Source organism: Meles meles, chromosome 13 (assembly GCF_922984935.1).
Source record: "Meles meles chromosome 13, mMelMel3.1 paternal haplotype, whole genome shotgun sequence".
Lineage (NCBI taxonomy): Eukaryota > Metazoa > Chordata > Mammalia > Carnivora > Mustelidae > Meles > Meles meles.
The window spans coordinates 46,767,328-46,786,321 of NC_060078.1; the positions used below are offsets into that span (position 1 = coordinate 46,767,328).

Consider the following 18,994-nt stretch of genomic DNA (forward strand, 5'->3'; position numbering starts at 1 on the left):
CTCGGCAACTTTCTTGAACTTGACCTACAGGAAGGAAGGCATCTGGATCCATGAAAGAGGTGTCATGGTGTGGGGACACACCACATCTCTATGCGAGTGGTGGCATTTCCTTTCAAATATGACTTTCTGGGACCTTTAGGGGCAGTTCCGTGCTAACCCACTGAGCTGCTGTCGGAGAGCTGCCAGCCCTGGGGAAGGCCCATTACAATCCTGTGAAACCTTGACAGGCTCCCTCTGGCCCAGCCTTCTGCTCTGGAAGAGCACTTAGTCATGGGAAAGGAACAGCCTCCCAGCCCCAAAGTCAGTGCCCCCCCTCCCAGGAGATGGCAACTTCCGACTTCAGGAACAACACACATTCAAGATGAGACTTGTTTTCCTTCTGTATGAACTTCTCGCAGAAAGTCATTGAAAGCCCCAGGGTCTCCAGATTCTGCCCCAGTCACCCGGCTGGCCTTCTCTTGGCGACCGCAGCCTCAGCAGCCAGCATGGCCCCATCCTCAGGGTCCCTCCTCTGCCTGAGGGTTTCCGTTCCTGGCATCTCGCCCTGGCCCTGCGCTCTCTGCCCATCCTCCCTAAGGAGGAAGTGGTCAGAGGACAGAGAAGAACTCTGATGCTAGATAACAGCTTGAGAATCTCTGGGCCCAGCCACCCACAGCCACAGCACAGATGGGGCTGGGATCTAGGAGCCCCCGGCACGACAGGAACAGGAGGAACTGCCTGGGCTGCAGACACAGAGCACAGGGCCAGCCAGAACCTGATGGAAGGCAAGGACTGACCGGTTCACTAGCGAGGCATCGCGGCAGGGAATCTGGGCTGCATGAAGTCAAATAGGCCTGAGACTATGATCAGGAAGATGAACACAAGTCGGCAGTGTTCTTCTGCATGGTCCTGGGGTGCAGTGCAGTAAAGGCAGCTTTGTAGAGGTTGATCTGTTGGCTGGTCCCCCAAGAGACATGCCCATGGAGAGAGCTTGACTCAGGCACTGAAACAGACTCACCGAGAGCACCAGCTGGCAGAGGGGCAGCCCAGTAGGTATCCCGGGCGTGGGGAAGACCAGACTCTCCTGCCCACCAGGCTGCGGTATTGCCTCACTATACTCCAGCCTTAGCACCAGCTCAGGATAGGGGCCTCCCACGGGTCAGACTTAGGAGGGACAGGCAGGAGCCCAAACACCCAGCACTGCTTGCTAACCATGAAAAGTCAAACAGGAGGCCATAGCAAGCAAACACTGAGACGCACTGGCAGGCTGGCTCCGCACAGCCTCTGAGCTCCCCAGCTATAACCTCCCCATCCCCCCCACATCTGAATTGCCAGGCCCTGCAGAGCACATGCTTTTGGAAAGAAACAGGTACCTTTACGGAGAGATAATTTAGTCATCATAAAATTCATTGATCTTAAGTATACAATCCAATAATTTAGATTTATCAAGGGGTGCAAACATCACTACAATACACTTTTGGAACATTTCTATTCCCTACAAAGTTCCCTCTTGCCCATTTATAGTTAATTCCTACTCCCACCCTCAGCCTTAAGCAACTGTTTTCTGTTCCTATAAATTTACCTTTTCTGGACATTCCAAATAGATGATATCATGCCATACATAATTTTTTGCATCTGGTCTACTTCTCTTGGTATAACGTTCCTGAGGTTCATCCGTGTGCCGCATGTATCAGCACTTTGTTCCTTTTTATTAGCAAACTGTATTTTAGTGAGTGGATTACTCAACGGTGTTTATCCATTCAACAGTTCTTGGCTGTATTCAGACTGTTTCCAGCTTCTGGTTATTAGGAACAAAACAGCTGTGAACAACAGTATGCTTGTGTGTGCGTGGACAGATGCTTTCATTTCTCTGGGGCCGATTTTCTGGGTTCTATGATGAGTGTGTGGTCAATATTTTAAGAAACTACCAAATTGATTTCCAAAGCGGCTACACTCTTTCACATTTCCACTCTGCAACAAACAGAGTTCCAGTTTCTCCACATCCTCACCAACACTGGACGTTGTCTTTTTATCGCTATTATAGCGGGTATGAATAATGAACATATTTTCATGAACTTGTTAGTCATTTATATATCTTCTTTAGGGAAGTATATACTCAAATCTGTTTTGTCCATTTTAAATTGTGTTATTTGGCATCTTATTATTGAGTTGTAAGAGTTCTTTCTGTATTTTATCCCAGCATTATTTGTTGAAAAGATCATGCTTTCTCAAATTTTTTGAATTACTTTGTGAAGGTCTGGTATTATATTTTCCTTTAATTCTTGATCTATCTCCCCAGTAAAGCAATGTGGGCCTGGGCTTTTCCTAGTTAGAAAGATTTTAGCTAACAATTCAATTTCTTGACTTACTGCAGGTTTATTCACTTTATAGATTCCCTTTTAAATCAATTTTGGTGATTTGTGTCTTTCTAGGAATTTTTCCATTTTATCTATGTTGTTTAATTTGTTAGAGTCAATGTGTTCATAATATTTTCTTATAATCCTTTTAACTTTAGTTGAGTCTGTAGTGATTCCCCTTTTTTTTTTTTTTTTAATTTTAAGTAGGCTCCAAGCCCAGCATGGAGCCCAATGCAGGGCTTGAACTCACAACCCTAAGATCAAGAACTGAGCTTAGATTAAGAGCCAAATGTTTAATTGACTGAGCCACTCCAGTGCTCCAGTGATTTCTTTTTTGCTTCCTGATTTGGGAATTGGTTTTCCCTCTTTTTTATTTTCCTGTATAGTCTACTTAAGATCTGTCAATTCTATTGATCTTTTCAAAGAACAAAGTTTGGCTTTATTGATTTTGCTCTGTGCACGTGTGTGTTTTTTCCATGTCATAGATTTCTGTTCTGATCCTTATTATACCCTTTCTTCTGCTTACTGTGGATTTCACTTGGTCTTCTTTTTCTGGTTAACTAACTATGGTGAAAGCTTAGGTTATTGATTTGAAGTCTTTCTTCTTGTCTAATATAGGCATTTAAAGCCATAATTTTTTCTTTAAGCACTGCTTTAGCAGCATCTTGTAAGTTTTGATGTGTTTTGTTTTCACTTGTATTTAATTCAAAATAATTTCTAATTTCTCTTGTAATTTCTTCTTTGTATTATTTAGAAGTGTGTTGTTTTAAATTTTGAAATGTTTGGGAATCTCCCAGATTTCTTTCTGTCACTAATTTCTATTTAATTCAGTTGCTTAGAGAACAACCTTTGTATGATTTCTTACATATATAAAATTTGTAAATTTATGCAGATTGGTTTTGTGACCTAGCTATATGTTCTGTCCTGGTGGATATTCCCAGTGCACCTGACAAGTATGATATGTGGTCATTGGGTAGAGTATTCCATGTCAAGTCAAATTGCTTGATGTTCGGTGTCCTTGTTGATTTTCTGTCTTGGTATTCTATCAATTTCTGAGAGTGGACCATTGCAATCTCCAACTATCATTCTAGAATCACCAATTTCATCTTTCCTTTTTCTGTTTTTCTTCATGGCTGCTGAGGCTCTGTTGTTAGGCCCATGTACCTTTATAATCATTGTATCTTCCTGGTGGTATTAATCCTTCACAATTTCCTTCTAGGTCTCTTGTCCTATTTCTTGTCTTAAATTATATCTTATCTGATATTAATTCAGCTACCATGTCTCTTGTTACTATTTGCACGGTGTTATTCTCTTCCTTTGGGTGCTCTCCATACCCAACTCCCCATGTGTGTTGTCTCAACGAGAAATACACTTGCCCCAACTGTGACCAAAAGCTCAGACTAGCAGCATTGTCGGCCCTCCTTGCTCAATCCCCTAAGAAGGTCACCTCCCGGGACACTGCTGCTGAACGTGAGCACCGCACACTGCTCCAAGCTGTACGAGCCTCCTTCTAACAACAGAGCATCTGGTGGTCCTCGCAGCACTCCCTGCTCTGAAAGAAGCTCACAACAAAGCAGGAAGGTAGAGTTTCGGAGCGAATGGAGGCCAAAACCCCACCCGACCCCACTATTGTCAGCAGCTGCTCAGCAGTTTTTCTAGTATAAAAGTCTCTCCGTTTAGCATACACCTGTGGTCTTCCCAGAGTGTAGAATAGTTATTTTTGTTGATTTCGTTCAATTAAAAGCTGCCTTTGCAGGGAGAGGACTTGCTGACGTCCTCACTTGGCCGCAGTCAGACATCTCTCCCAGGGACACGAGCATTTGCATTCAGTGCCTAGTAAGTTCCACAAAGCAGGGATTTCTATCTCTTTTCTTCACTGTTGGACTACTCCAGACAACTACCTGGTAGGTGGTGAACTCTCAATAAAAGAAGTTTATATTTTGATTTTAGTAATAGGGTTTCTCTGGATCCCAAACTCAGCAGCAGAAACGCAAAGCAGTCAGGTATAGGGACTGCTGGGGCTGTAAAGAGGATCCCCCAGAGACATCCAAATTCACATCCAAATGAAGTATTTATGAAGATAACTGCAGATTTACATACAGTCATAAGAAATAAAGCAGAGAGGGGCAACTGGGTGGCTCAGTGGGTTAAAGCCTCTGCCTTCAGCTCAGGTCATGATCCCAGGGACCCTGCTTCTTCCTCTCACTCTACCTGCCTCTCTGACTACTTGTGATCTCTGTCTATCAAATAAATAAATAAATAAATAAATAAATAAATAAATAAATAAATCTTTAAAAAAAAAGGGAATAAAGCAGAGAGATCTTGGGTACACTACCCATTTTCTCCCAGCAGTCAGTGTCCTAAGAACCAGATTATTTTTTTTTAAGATTTACTGATTTATTTATTTGACAGAGAGAGATAGAGGCAAGCAGAGAGAGAGGAGGAAGCAGGCTCCCCAGCAAGCAGAGAGCCCGATGTGGGGCTCGATACCAGGACCCCGGGATCATGACCTGAGCCGAAGGCAGAGGCTTTAACCCACTGAGCCACCCAGACGCCCCCAGATTTTTGATTCACTGATTTTTTTCTATTATTTTGCTCTTCTCAATATCATCAGTTACTGCTTTGACCTTTGTCATTTCATTCCTTTTTGTCTACTTTGGGTTTATTTTGTTTTTTTTTCCTAATTTCCTGAGGTACTTCAGATTGTTGATTTGAGGGCTTTCCCAATTCCTAATGCAAGCATTTAAGGCCCTACATCTCCCATCAGCACTGCTTTAAATGCATCGCACATGTTTTGTTGCATTTATTCTCATTTTTGGTCAATTCTCTGTATTTTTTTTAATTTCCTCTGAGACTTCCTCTTTGATCCATGCATTATTTTTAAAGTGTGCTGTTTCATTTCCATGTGTTTGTATGAGTTCCATTGCTTTAAGGTTGTGAGGTTTGTTTTAAAGCCCAATATTTGGTCTCAGATAGGCTAGATCTTATGGCGAATGTTCTGCAGGGGCTGGAAGTACATGTGTTCTGCCGGTGGTTGTCTAAGTGTTCAGTCTGTATCAGTTTGGGCCTGTCCTTGATTGCGATGTTTAGATCTTCTGTATCCTTGCAAATTTCTGTCCAGAAGGTCTCCTGGCTGCTGAGAAGAGGCACTGGAGCTTCCCACTGTAACTGTAGGTTTATTGCTTTCTTCTTTCAGCTCTTTTTCCTTTGCTTTATGTACTTGGTAGTTCTCCCATTTGGTGTGTATACATACATTTAGGGTCTTTGTCCTGGTGGATTGATCCTGTCATCATTATTGAATATCCCTCTTTGTTTCTAGTAAGTGTGTCTGCTCTAGAGTCTATTTTTATCATATTATTAGTCTACCCACTCTGGATTTGTTTTGGTTTTGTTTATGTGGTAGAACTTTTTCCATCCTTTTATTTCAACCTACCTAAGTCACTGAGTTTATAGTGAGTTTCTTGTAAAGGGCATATATGCAGGTTGTGTTTGTGTGTGTTATTTTTAATCCACTCTGTCAACCTCTGCCATTTGACTGATGTATTTAAACTGTTTAAAGTTTTAAACCAGGTAAGAGAAACAGTATGTTATCAATTAAGTCTGCCATTTTATGATCTGTTTTCTGTTTCTTTCCTGTGGTTTTCATTCCTCTGCTCCTTTATGTTACTGGAACATATTTTAGGATTCTGTCTTTATTTTTCTATACTGTTTTTGAGTGTATTTTTTTCATAGTCACTTTAATGGTTGGTTTGAGCATGGTGAATAAATGTGTGACTTACCAATTTCTATCACTTTGAGGGAAGTGTAAAAACCTCACTTCTATTTAGGTAACTTGCCCCTCCCCACTTCTAAATATCTTAATGCTTTTCCTGAGTATCAGATGGTTTTACCATTTTTGTTTTGATTATAAGACATTATTTTTAAAACTCATGAGGAAAAGAATAGCTTACTTATGTACCCATATTTCTGTTCTACTGTTCCATCTTCTTCCCTAATGTATCAAGTCTTTTTCTTCTATTTCAAGAATTTATTTTGGCCTTTCTTTTAATGTAGGACCCATAGCGACAAATTCTTTCAGTTCCCCTTCATCTGAGAATGTCCTTATTTCCCCTTTATTCCTAAAGGACAGTTGGGCTGGATATAGAATTTGTAGTTGACAGTTCTTCTCTTTCAATATTTGAAAATGTGCCACTTGGGCTGCCTGGGTGGCTCATTTAGTTAAATGCCCAGCTTTTAATTTTGGCTCAGCTCAGGATCTCAGGGTCATGAGATCAAGTCCCACATCAGGCTCTGTGCTTAACGAGGAGTCCATTTGCAATTCTCACTCTCCCTCTCCCCCTCTAACCCTCACCCTGCTCATGCTCTCTCTCTCTTTTGCTCTCTCCCTAAAATAAATAAATAAATAAATAAATAAATAAATAAATAAAATCTTTTAAAGAGAAAATGTACCACTTCTTTCTGCTTTCCATCAATTCCAATGAAAACTGCACTATCGTTCCAATTTGTGTTCCCCATAAGTAATGCGTTGTTTCACTCTCATTGCTCTTAAGATTTTTCTTACTTTGTCTTTCATCATTTTCTTCTTACCCCCTTTCAGAGTCCTCCTTTGGTTGTCTCTGGCATTATTTTCAGGGTTTATAGTTGGGCTTAGCAGGGAAGAGCAGGGAGAAACTGACTTATGCCATTGTGCCTGAGCCAGAAGTCTCAAATTTCTAAACACTATGAGTTTGCAATGTCTGCTCTAACTCTTATGTTACCTGTGAGGTGTGTTCCACCAGTTAGAAGGCTAGCATCTCGGCACATATATTTCTAATGGCCACATTCTGCAGAGCAGGGTATACGGCAAGCAGGCACTGGTAGAAGGGAATTAGGAGGATTTGTGGCCAGAAAGCATCAAAGTGCTTCAGTCTAGCTGCTAGCTTCCTCCTACACAGGGGAAACAGTTGTCCAGGAGCAGGTGCCAAGCCTCCTCCAGCCGGCATGTTGAACCAGCATGAGTTATATTTTCTCAGGAATCTGGGGATAAAAACCAGAGCATGGAATCTAGAAACATGCAAGTGCATGAAGAACACACAGTTTTAGGCCAACCTGCAGACTAACATACAGACCCTTAGGTAAAGATACAAATTAAGCCAATTTCTTGGTAATATCAACAGAAAGGAAAATATCAAAGAGTTTCATTTGAAAAAAGAAAGAAAGTATTCCTACCTGTTCTGGGGACATTTCACCAAATAATGTCTCGCTGTAAAATGAAAAGAAATAGAAGATGGTAAATAAATGTTACTTTAGATGCATATGCTCCAGGAATCACTGGGGAACACAGGTACCCAGGCATTGCCCAGATGTTGGTACAAGCCACTTCTTGGGGCTTTCATACTTCTCTTTGGATGAGTAAGCATAACCATAGCATGAACACCACATTGACTCAATACTGTTCCACACCTAGACAGAGCCAGGCATGAACCATATACCCCAGACCTCCTAGCTTGATAACCTAAAACAGTCTTTTTTTTTTTTTTTCTCCCCCAATCCAGATTGAGGTGGGTTCTGATCTGGAAGGTCTTAGAGTAACAGTCACCCAACTTGGAAGCTCTGCCTTAGTCATGAGAAAGCCTTTGGGGACAACAGGTTTCCACTTAGATGCTCCTCTCTGTAAACTGGCATTTTGTTCTCTGATCAACACTCTTCCGGGGGCAGGGAGTGTCTTGGAAAAACAGTCTTAGAGCAAGACATCTTCCACAGTAGGTCTCATAGAGGAAAAAAAAAGATTCTAGCAGCAGAGGAAAAACAAGAAGACCTAGGCAGTATCCTAATAAGTGTCCAATCTAAGCTCACAATTTAGTTCACTTCAAATAGAAGTAAAGCCATGGGCTCCGGAGGTGGGTGGTGTATCATTACATCGATGGTCCCAATGAATCGCACCTCCCTGTGTCTGTCCACACTGCTGTGAAACTGCTTGACCGCCAGATGTGCTTTGGTCAATGAAACAATAACCAATATGTTGCAAGCAAAGGCCTAACCGGCCCCTGTGCTCTGAGGTTTGCTCTTTTGTTGTTTCATTGCAGGGAACTCTTCTGCTACCACATAAAGAAGCCTGGCTAGCCTACTGGGAGATAAGACCACATTGAACAGGCACAAGTCTCCCCAGCTGAGGCCCCAGAGCAGCCAAGCCACAGCTGACCCACCAGCAGGCTGCAGCAACAGAAGGGACTCCAGCGAAGACCAGAAAAAATGCTCAGCTAAGCCCAGCTGAAATTGTTGACTGATGGAATTGTGAGCAAATAAAATCCTTGTTCTTTTAAGCTGCTACACATGGCATGATCTGTCCTGCAGGTGACCAGGGCAGGTTCCAGACCACCATGACAGGGTCTCCACTTTAGAAAGGGCTTTTGACAATGGCCACGGTCGCCAAACTGTGGAAAGAACCAAGATGCCCTTCAACGGACGAACGGATAAGGAAGATGTGGTCCATATACACGATGGAGTATTATGCCTCCATCAGAAAGGATGAATACCCAACTTTTGTAGCAACATGGACAGGACTGGAAGAGATTATGCTGAGTGAAATAAGTCAAGCAGAAAGAGTCAAATATCATATGGTTTCACTTATTTGTGGAGCATAAGAAATAACACGGAGGACATGGGGAGATGGAGAGGAGAAGGGAGTTGAGGGAAATTGGAAGGGGAGATGAACCATGAGAGACTATGGACTCTGAAAAACAATCTGAGGGTCTTGAAGAGGCGGGGGTGGGAGGTTGGGTGAGCCTGGTAGTGGGTATTATGGAGGGCACTCCATTTATGTGGTGCATAAACAATGAATTCTGTTACACTGAAAAGAAATTTTTTAAAAAATTTAAAAAATTAATTAACTCAAAAAGAAAAAAAAAGGGTCTTTTAGGTTAACCTATTACTACCCCCTTTTTAGTGCATAAACTCTTTCTATATCCTGTTTACTGAGCACCTACTCTGTGCTGGATAATTTACAGATGTAGCGATAATAAAACCGTAATTAGTGTTTACAGAACACTTCATGTTCCTGGTCTGACTCTCGGCTTATTAAATTAATCAGTGATCATGTGTCTGGGCACTCCTAGGAAGGGTAGTGTTAAGGAAATCACTTTCTAGATCCTCACCTAGCACGTTGCTCTTTCTTCCAGAATTCATTCTCCCAGAACATGCCCGAGCTCTGGCTGCATTCCTTTCCTCCCTCCCCATCACATCACTGTTTCTCTTCACAAAATCAAGGCACACCTCTCACCCATCCTGACTTATGCTATGGAGGTAAAAAACAGGAGGCACCAAATGAGAAATGATTTGAAAGGTTGGTGCCAGTGTTGAGAAAGCAAATGACTAAGGACTGGGCAACTAAAGCTTTCACCAGCAGAGAGGTTTCCAATATTTTGCTTTCAACAAGGATTAAATAATGACCTAATCCAGTTGTCAGCTGGTCAAGTATTAAAAATAATTTTCAATGGCAGATCATATACCTTGTGTGAATCTGCCTAATAACAGAATTCAACATCATTTCTATTCTTAGGAATGGAATTCAGCCTCAATTCTGTACTTTAAAAAGTAGGAACAGAAGTGATGCTGAATCCATTATTAAGCAGATTCATGCAAGGGTATATGAACTAAAATAAAAATTTATTTTAATAAAAATACATTTCCAATAAAATGGTCTTCTAGGACTGATTATCTAAATTGATAACATCTATGGGGTTTTTATTAATTTTATATTCATTTTCCAAATCGTATTAATTGTGCAATATTAATAACAACACAAAAATTTAATACCTAGAAACTTACGGAATAAGGAAATTTAAAAATTCTTAATTTAAATTTTTATACACATTATTTTTACAGAGAAGTGTAAACAAAAAAAACTGCATTAAAGTGGGATAAAATTGTGCGGGGAAAGTAGAGTGAAGATAAAAGTTCAAGGATAAAAAGGAACAATATACAATTTCTCATAGCTGAAGCATGTTCACAGTCTTTCTAAATAAAGAGAGGTAGTTATGAAATTCATAACATTTAGATGTGAAAGAGATTGAAACACTTGTTTTAAGATGTCCATATTTGTAATGCCCTAGAAATTACCTCCTTTACAACAATTTACACTTATGATCAAAAGTTTAGACATCAACAAAAAATGTTCAAGGGTGCATAGTTTTTGAAATGTTTTTAGGTGCTATGCAAGCAAAAATGTTTGAAGACCACGAATTCGCACTTGAATTTAATCTTCACAAAAACTTTGTTATTGCACCTAATTCTATGGTGAAGGGCACTGAGGCACAGAAAGGTTAATGACCTTGCCTAGGGTCACACAGCTAATGTTAGGGGCTGAGCTGCATCCTTCCTATGCTGAAGCCCTAAAACCCAACACATCAGAATGTGACTGGAGTTGGAGGTGAGGCCTTTAAACAGGTGATTCAGTTAAGATGAGGTCACTGGGGGTGGGCCCTAATCCAAAATGACTGATGTCCTTCTAAGACGAGATTAGGAAACAGACAGGTGCAGAGGAAAGACCGTGCAAAGACACCAGGAGAAGACAGCCACCTATAAGCTTTACTACGGCAGCCAAGCAAACACACCTAGGAAGGGGCAAAACTGGGCAGCCTGACTCTAGAGCCCTCTTGTAACTACCCCTCACCATTCTCAGAGATACTGGGTGGCTGGTATCAGAGCTCCTATAGACAAAGAGAGTCAGTCTCAGGAGAGATGGCTGGCCCACTGTACTACAGCTGGGCAGGGCAGAGCTGGGGCTGGAGTCTTAGGGAAATCCATGCATTGGCCTCTATTTTGGGAAATCCAGTCCAGGGGCAGTAAGGTGAGCAGCCTGGAGATCAGGAAGCCAGGGAGCCAGAGGGCAGGCCAGGGCGACTTGTAATAGTTGGCTGCAGGAGAACGGGCTGACTCAGAAAGACTAGGAGCCTAGTGAGGATGGTTAGTGCCCCGCACAAAATATGCCCCTCGGCCAGCATTTACTGACCGATGCTCATGACGTCTCAGACCAGTAAACACATGGCTGATGTTCCTTTAAGGCTGAGGGACTGCCAGGGAACCAAAAGTAATCCATACTGAACATAAGACCTTTGCACATCGGAGACCTAGCCCTGGCACAGAGTCACCTTTAAATATACGTAACTTCAACAGCACTGACTCCCGGGAAGCAGAGGCTGTAAGATAAGCATTTCAGTACAGAGTCTCTGTGGGATGGGATCCCAGCAAATCCACTGGAGAGTGGGGAAGTGAGACCAGCAAGAGAAGGAAGCCAATAAGGGGGGTCCTGGAGCCCATCTCCATCGTGGGCCATGACCTCGCACCCAGCGCATTTGACCGGGGGCTCCTGGCCCCATACAAAGGCAATCAGACTGTACAGAAATGAAAACTCAGGACTGTGTTCTTTTTCAGCAGTGATCGCAGGATCTTTAGGACTTGGAAGACTAAAAGGGAAGACTGTTTTTCTCACCTCCTGGCAGAAATGTGTCTGTGAGCTGGGGCTACCCTTTCTCTGCCACCTCAGCCTGAGCCACACTGCTCCCACCCCCCACCTCATGGCCAAATCTCCCCCAAAGACCTGTTCAGGCTGAAGACTGTCATCCCCATCTGGGCCCATCTCTGCCACCACTTCCACCCCCAGATGGGTGATTTGGAGTGGAGGTAGCCATGCTCCCTCATCCTATCAGGCTCTGTACCAGTGTTGGGGCCTCAAGGTCAAGGCCTGACCCTCCCCTAGCTTTCCCCTAATTTGCCTGCACCCTCTCCCAACCCCAGGCCTTGCAGAGATGCTGAGGTAGGACCCGTAGATAATTCTGCTCTGCTCCCCAAGCATCCCCTGCACTGTGCAAGGACTGTAACAGCCCCTGCAAAAGGTCTCATGCGTCTGCTGAAGGAGCAAGAATGACTGAGCGCAGTGCTCTCCCAGCACCCCCCACCCCGCCCCCAGCTCCAGCAGGGGCAGACAGCCCAGCAGCCTGGAAAAGGACATCTGCACTTCCCTGTCAGGAAAGACAAGCCCAGGGTTGTGCCCCGCTTCCTGCCAGCCCTTCCCTTTACACGGGTCTGTGCTCCCATCACGTCACATCCAAAACCCCAGCCCCTTCCAGGAAGCAGACCTGCTCTAACAGTGTTTTGGGGCTGGCGCAGTCACAAGGCCAGGTGAAGCCATTTCTCTCAGGCACCAAGTGGTAAGCTGAGAAGGAGAATGGGGTTTCCTATTGCCTGTCCTCTTGCTACCATGACTACATGACCTCATGACCACATGAAAAGCACTGATGGAAAGCACCAGCACATAAAGTTGTGGGTCTAGAAACTGGTCTTATATGGAAGTCGTGGGCCCCAGGTGGCTACCTAGCACTCGAAATACTCCTAGTCCCAAGTAAGATGTGCTGGAAGTATGAGATCATGCTGGATTTCAGCCTTAGCATGAACAAAGGAACATAAAATATCTCATTCTGAATCTCTATATTGATACTTGTTGAAATGCTATTTTAGAAATATTTTAAATAAAAGAGTTAGGGTTTTTTTTTTAACCTTTTTACCCTGTTAATGCGACTACTAAGAAAATGTCCAACGACACGTGTGTGCTAGGGTTCTAGCACAGCAAGAGCCAGCTAGACCGAGACGTCACAGAGAGTAGCGACAGAGGTGTCAAGGCCGTCTCCTTCCGTCTGGTCCTACCATGTCTTCAAACTGCCCTTATAAGAGCTTAGACAGGGAAGCCTGGGGGATTGCTGGAGACAATATTTGGGAGCTCTGCTTGCCCTCACTGCCAGGATGGCTGATCCCACAGTCACCGTGACCGTGATGGAAGGATGTGGTTTGGAAACTGAGCTGCAGGCTTTGGAAGGTGCTCTCCAGAACTGCCCACGCCAGGACTGGTGGCCACACCACACTGGGAAAAGCATCCCCAGGAGCCATACAAGTAAGTGAAGCTCCTGTCCCCATTTTATAGTGAGGACACTTGGGGATGCAGGATGTCTACTCGGGGCCTAAGAAGACCCACTCTGTAAGTAAAGGAGCTTGAATCCAGGCTCTGGGTTCCATGCTCTAGGCATTAGGCTCCTGGGGAGACTGAGAAGCATCCGCACAGGGAGGATGGGTCCCCTTCCCAAGGTAGCAGTGGGCCCATTAGAGCCAACCAACCTTCCCACATGTTCAGAAGACCAACTCTGCATCTCAGAAGTGTGTGGCGAGGAGAGCTCATGCTAGGGATTGTCCAAGTGTCCGTGACAGCAGTCAGGTGAGCCAATCAACTTCTCCAAGGCCCCAGGGTCACCTCTCTGCTCCTCACCCACAGCCTCGCCCCACTCCATGCTTTGAGCCTCCTCCCTGCACTGAGCGTGGCTGTGACAGGGATGTACCTCCCCACCTTCCTCCTGGGGGTACAGCTCATAGGTTCTCTGGCCCCGTCCCCTGGGGAAGCAGGGAGAACAAGCCTGCAGCAGGGGAACGTGGGGGTCTAGCAAGCTCTGGGAAGCCCTGGCTCCAGGACTAGGGTTCTAGCACAACAAGAGCCAGCTAGACGGAGACGTCACAGAGAGTAGCAACAAAGGTGTTAAGGCCGTCTCCTTCCATCTGGTCCTACCGTGCCTTCAAACTGCCCTTGCAAGAGCTCAGACAGGGAAGGCTGGGGGATTGCTGGAGCCCTCTCAAAGCAGCAAGTCTGGGCTCATTCCCAAACAAGTAAAGGCCACGGGAAAGCACTGTGCTAGAGGAGTAACTCAGGACCTGGTCCTGGGCCACCAGGACTCGTGTTTTCCAGGGTGACTCAGAGCCGCAGAGCCCCTGGGACAAAGCTGCAGGCACCCAGGCACTAAGAGCCAGGATGAAGAATCAACAGCTCGGGAGGAAAGTGCAAAGCAAGGAACACATGGGTGCAATTAATGGCAGCTCACGAGAACAATGAGCACCCCAGCAAAACAAGGCAGTGCGAGGCCGGGGTGAGGGCCAAGCAGCGGGAATGGAGAGAGGGAAAGACGCTGGCTGCTGGCCCCCCCCAGCTTCCAGGCTGGGCTTTGTTTACCTCAGGCACCCTCCAGGGGATGGCACCCGGAGTGGGGACAGCTACTCTGATATCCCCTTTAAGGAAGATCCAGCGGAAGGAGCGGGGAAGCCGGTGCTGGGCTCCCCTCCACGTTCCCTGTGTCTGCGAGCAGCCAGGATGCTCTGAGGTTCTCAGCCGGGCAGGAGAGCTTGGCTTTCCTCCATGTGGCCAGGACGCAGAAGGCCCAACCCACACACAGTGACACAGAAAACCCAGAAACTGTCCACGTAACAAGGGGGTCTGGGCCCGATTGTATTTTTGTGGGCACAGGCAGCTCATCTCATGTCTGAGTTTCATTTCAAGAGAGTAATGGGATCCTTTCAAAATATTTGGTATAAAAGACGGGTACAGAGGAGGACAGGGTTCAGAAGAACCAGCTCTAAGGCCTTGCCACTTGAAGCGTGGCCTCTCACGGGTAACGTGGCCCCGCCATGATCTCATGAGAAGTACTCACTCAGAATGTTCATTTGAGCAGGCTTCCCGTGAAGTGAAAAATCTGCTCCCTAAGGTTCAGGCAGCACTGAGCTAAGGCTCCCAGGTCCAGGTGAGGGGTAACCCTAGCCCCACCCTGCACAGTCTCCTGTCCCTGGCCCTGTGGTGGCTGGGAGACACCTGGCTGCTAGCATCCCACAGGGCAGGACCTGCCCAGCCAGAGCCACAGAGGGCCAGCCTGCTGGAATAAAGCTGAGCTCCCTAGGGGCTGCAGGAGCGATACCTGCTGTTTGGAAAGGACCTTGGCAGGAACCGCCGTGGAGGCTGAAAGAAAATTCCTTGGCAAGCCTGGCTCCCAGATGGTGAAGCTCTCCTCGGACAGAAATTTCCTCAGACTCAGGCTGGGCTTGGGCTCTGCCATACCCGTTTCAGGACTTTTTCAAGCTTCTCAGCAAAGTCCTCTCTTGCAAACGGAAGCAGTAGGGACTGGTGGTGAGGATTACACAGGATTGTGGAGGAGCCGCTGAGCAGTGTGGCCCGCAGCAGGTGCCCCTGAGAAGCTCCTGGAAGCTCAGTCGGGCTTTGAGACACTGTGTGCAGGCGCACACGAGGCTGTCTGGGCTTGCTCCAGGGTAGGCAAGGGCGACTGGGATCTGGGTTCTCGGGGGCTCTGTGTGAGGCACGGCACGTACTCCAGCAGTCTACCTCGTCGGCTCTGGAGGAGATGGATGTCTCCTGAACTAACTACTTTGTTTTGTTTCCCTGATCCTGCCTATGAACTACCAGAGCCTGCAGCTCAAGGCACGCTGCTCTGTCCTGCTTCCAAACCCAGGCAGAGGTGCCTTTGGAGCAAAACAGGCTTGGAGACTGCTTATGGGGCTTCCAAACTCCAACAGCTGGAAGCAAAGCAGCTGGGAAACAAACACATTTGTCCCCCACTTGCTGAGCAGCTGCCATAAGCCAAATTCCAAGGAGAATGGATCAGATGACGGGCCTGTGTCTTCCTCGCTATTCTCTTGAAGGGCAGCGAAGGCATCTGTACAACATGTCCCACAATCTCACAGGCATAGGCAAGGGTTTGCAACAGGAGGAAAGCTTGGGCACTCTTGACATGGTAGGTGGAGGCTGCAGACGAAGCTTCTCCGGCTCAGCTGAGAGACCGCAGAGAGCACAGTGGGAAGGGTAAGGCCCATGAAAGATCTGTCACAGGCCTGGGTGTGCTGGGTGTCTCTGTGTTCCTCTCCGCTGTGACTAGTCAGGAGGCTGACCTCCATGCCCTGCCCTCTGGCTCCTGGTTGGTAAGAGCACAGGAAAGCAGCAGCAGGACATCTAGAGGAGAGGGGAGAAGGGAGGGCTGAGGAATGAGTGCTCCCGGCTCCCTCCCTGCTGCCTCCTGGTATGCGTTGCCTGGGTCCCTCTTCTGAGGCTCCTGCTGGTGACACTTGTCCCACAGTGGCAGCTCTTGCAAGTCTCTCCTGCCCTCGTCCTCTAACTCTGCAATGGTAACAGCTTCCTGCAGGCTGGTCCCCGAGTGCACTCCCACCCTTCCTGAGCCTTGCCTGCACCTTGGCGGAGAGGCCCTCTGGAAGCATGGCTCCGTCTCCCTGTTCAAGTGTTCCCACTGCGACCACCCAGTCTAACACTTCCTAGCTTTGTGACATCAAGGTTGATGCATAATGCTAACCCCGTGTCATTGACACTTATAAGAGTCAGAATGTGTTAAAGGTTTTGGCGCTGTTGTTGTTGAACTTTAGCCTCTCAATAAGCCCATGAGACTGGGCACACTACTGCTTTCCCATTACTCAGATGGGAAAGGTGAGGCTCAGCGGGTAGGTCATCAGCTGGTAAGTGAAGAGCAGCCATCTGAACCAGAGCCAGTCTAATTCCAGAGCCCAGCTGTCATCCACATCATCTCAGGGAGCTACAGCGTCCACACCTGATTTGGGAATGCAGAGGGGGTGCAGGGAGGTTATTTCGGAGGAAACATACAGGCTCCAGTGGAAACGAGACATTGAGGCTTGCTGAGAGGTGGGGACTGGAGTGGAAAAGCAGCCTGCATAGGGAGGTGAGAGTCAGAGTCCCCAGAACTGTAATCATTAAGAGAGAAAGAGCAGAGCAGGACGGGGCTGAGGACAGATCCAGGCCAGTAGGGATGCTGACAGGGAGGAGATGAAAGTGACCCCCCCCCCCAGGCTGGGCAGAGCCTTCCTGACCCCACCTGCCTGCCGGGCGCCAGGCCCCGGGCCAGTACTGTAATTAAATAATCAACACTCACAACCGCACGCCGTCTGAGGAAGGCAGTGTCCACCCCAGTTCATTTCAGAGATGAGGACACTGAAGCCCAGGGTGGTTAAGGAACATGTCTAAAATCAGTCAAATCCAGGTTCATCTGACTCCACAGGCCCGCCTGGCAAATGAGAGAGGGAAGGGCCACCCCCTCAGACACCAAGAAAGGAAGGGATTTGAGAAAAAGAGAAATTTCAACGCGGACACAGCTGATTTTAGCAGAGTCCACGGGGGACACATCTCCTCACTCGCTGTACTCACCCATCACAAGGACATAATCCCTGACTCACGATGCATTTTTCAAACAAGGTTATACTTTGCCCAGCATCTTCCCCCGTCTGTGGTTTGGTTGTGCTCCCGTTCCAGACATGACCTTATCGGTCCTCTTACCTCTGGCTTTCCTCTTGCTAAACACAGACTGCCAGATGATGGTCAGGGTGAAGAGGAGGACACTGAGGATCCCCACGCAGCACACGAGAACAGCGTAGATGTAGAGATCTGAAGGCAAAGACATAGTGGGCACGTCAGAGAACAGGTATCAAATAAGATCAACTTCAGACTTTACCAAAACTCAGTTCAAAATAAACCACAAGCCTACACAGAAAACATAAACTAGAAAATTTAGGGGAGAAAATAGGAGGAAAATCTTTGGGATCTAGGACTAAGCAGAGAATTTTTTTTATAAATATATTTTTTAAGGACTCTGTTTGTCAGAGAGAGAGAGAGAGCACAAGCAGGGAGAGTGGGAGGCTGAGGGAGAAACAGACTCCCTGCTGAGCAAGGAACCCAATATGGGACTCGATCGCAGGACCCTGGGATCATGACCTGAGCCCAAGGCAGACACTTAACCAACTGAGTTCTCCAGGCGTCCATAAGCAGAGAATTTTTACACTTCACACTGAAAACATCATCTGTATAGAGAAAACTTGATCAACTTGATTTCACCAAAATTAAAAACTTCTCTTTTGTAACGGGTGTGTAAACACCCGTATGAAGAGGATGAAAAGACAAGCTATGGACTGGGAGGAAATATTTGTAACTGTATATCCAACAAAGGACTACTATGTAAAATATAAAGAACTCTCAAAATGCAACAGTAAAAAAATGAACAACCAATCCTACTAGGAAATAAGCAGAACCAGAGACATTTCACTAAAGAGAACATACAGGAGGCAAATAAGTTAATGAGAAGATGTTCAACTTCCTCAACCGTTTGAGAAGTGCAAGTTTAAACCATGCCGAGATATCTCACACACCCATCAAAACCAATAAAATAAAAAATAGCAACAATACCAAATGCCAGGAAGGCTGTGAATAAACTGGGTCATTGGAGACCAGTTTGCTGGTGAGAATATAAAATGGTACAGCGCCTCCAGAAAACAGTTTCATAAAAGATACATCTACAGGGCGCCTGGGTGGCTCAGTGGGTTAAGCCTCTGCCTTCGGCTCAGGTCATGATCTCAGGGTCCTGGGATCAAGGCCCGCATCAGGCTCTCTGCTCAGCGGGGAGCCTGCTTCCCCCCTCTCTCTCTGCCTGCCTCTCTGACTACTTGAAATCTCTGTCAAATAAATAAATAAAATATTTAAAAAAAAAAAGATACATCTACAAATTCCCTTCAACTCAGCAACTGCTCTGGGACAAATGCCCCCAGAGAAATGAAAACTTCAGTTCACACAAAATCGCAGCTTTATTTGCAGTAGCCGGAAACTGGCACCTGCCCAGATGTCCTTCGGGAGGTGAACGGCTCAACAAACTATGCTCATACACACCACAGGCTACTAAGGGATGCAGCAATATGGAACTTCCGGAGAATGATGCTAAGTGCGGGGGTGGGGGTTGGGGGGGCAGAAATTCCAGAAGGCTACATACTGTATCATTTTATTTATATAATGG

The 18,994-nt window shown here is 46.1% G+C and overlaps 1 protein-coding gene across 2 annotated transcripts in view; it reads right to left on the reverse strand.

Annotated features, from left to right (window-relative positions):
* The window catches only part of VSTM4 (V-set and transmembrane domain containing 4), a 95,775-nt gene that overhangs the window by 41,323 nt on the left and 35,458 nt on the right, over positions 1-18,994 (reverse strand). For both annotated transcript variants that reach the window (XM_046028024.1, XM_046028023.1), the window contains exons 4-5: positions 17,491-17,598; positions 7,545-7,578 (exon numbers count right to left, since the gene is read on the reverse strand). In XM_046028024.1, coding sequence (XP_045883980.1) covers positions 7,545-7,578; positions 17,491-17,598 — 142 coding nt within the window. The remainder of the gene's footprint in view (positions 1-7,544; positions 7,579-17,490; positions 17,599-18,994) is intronic.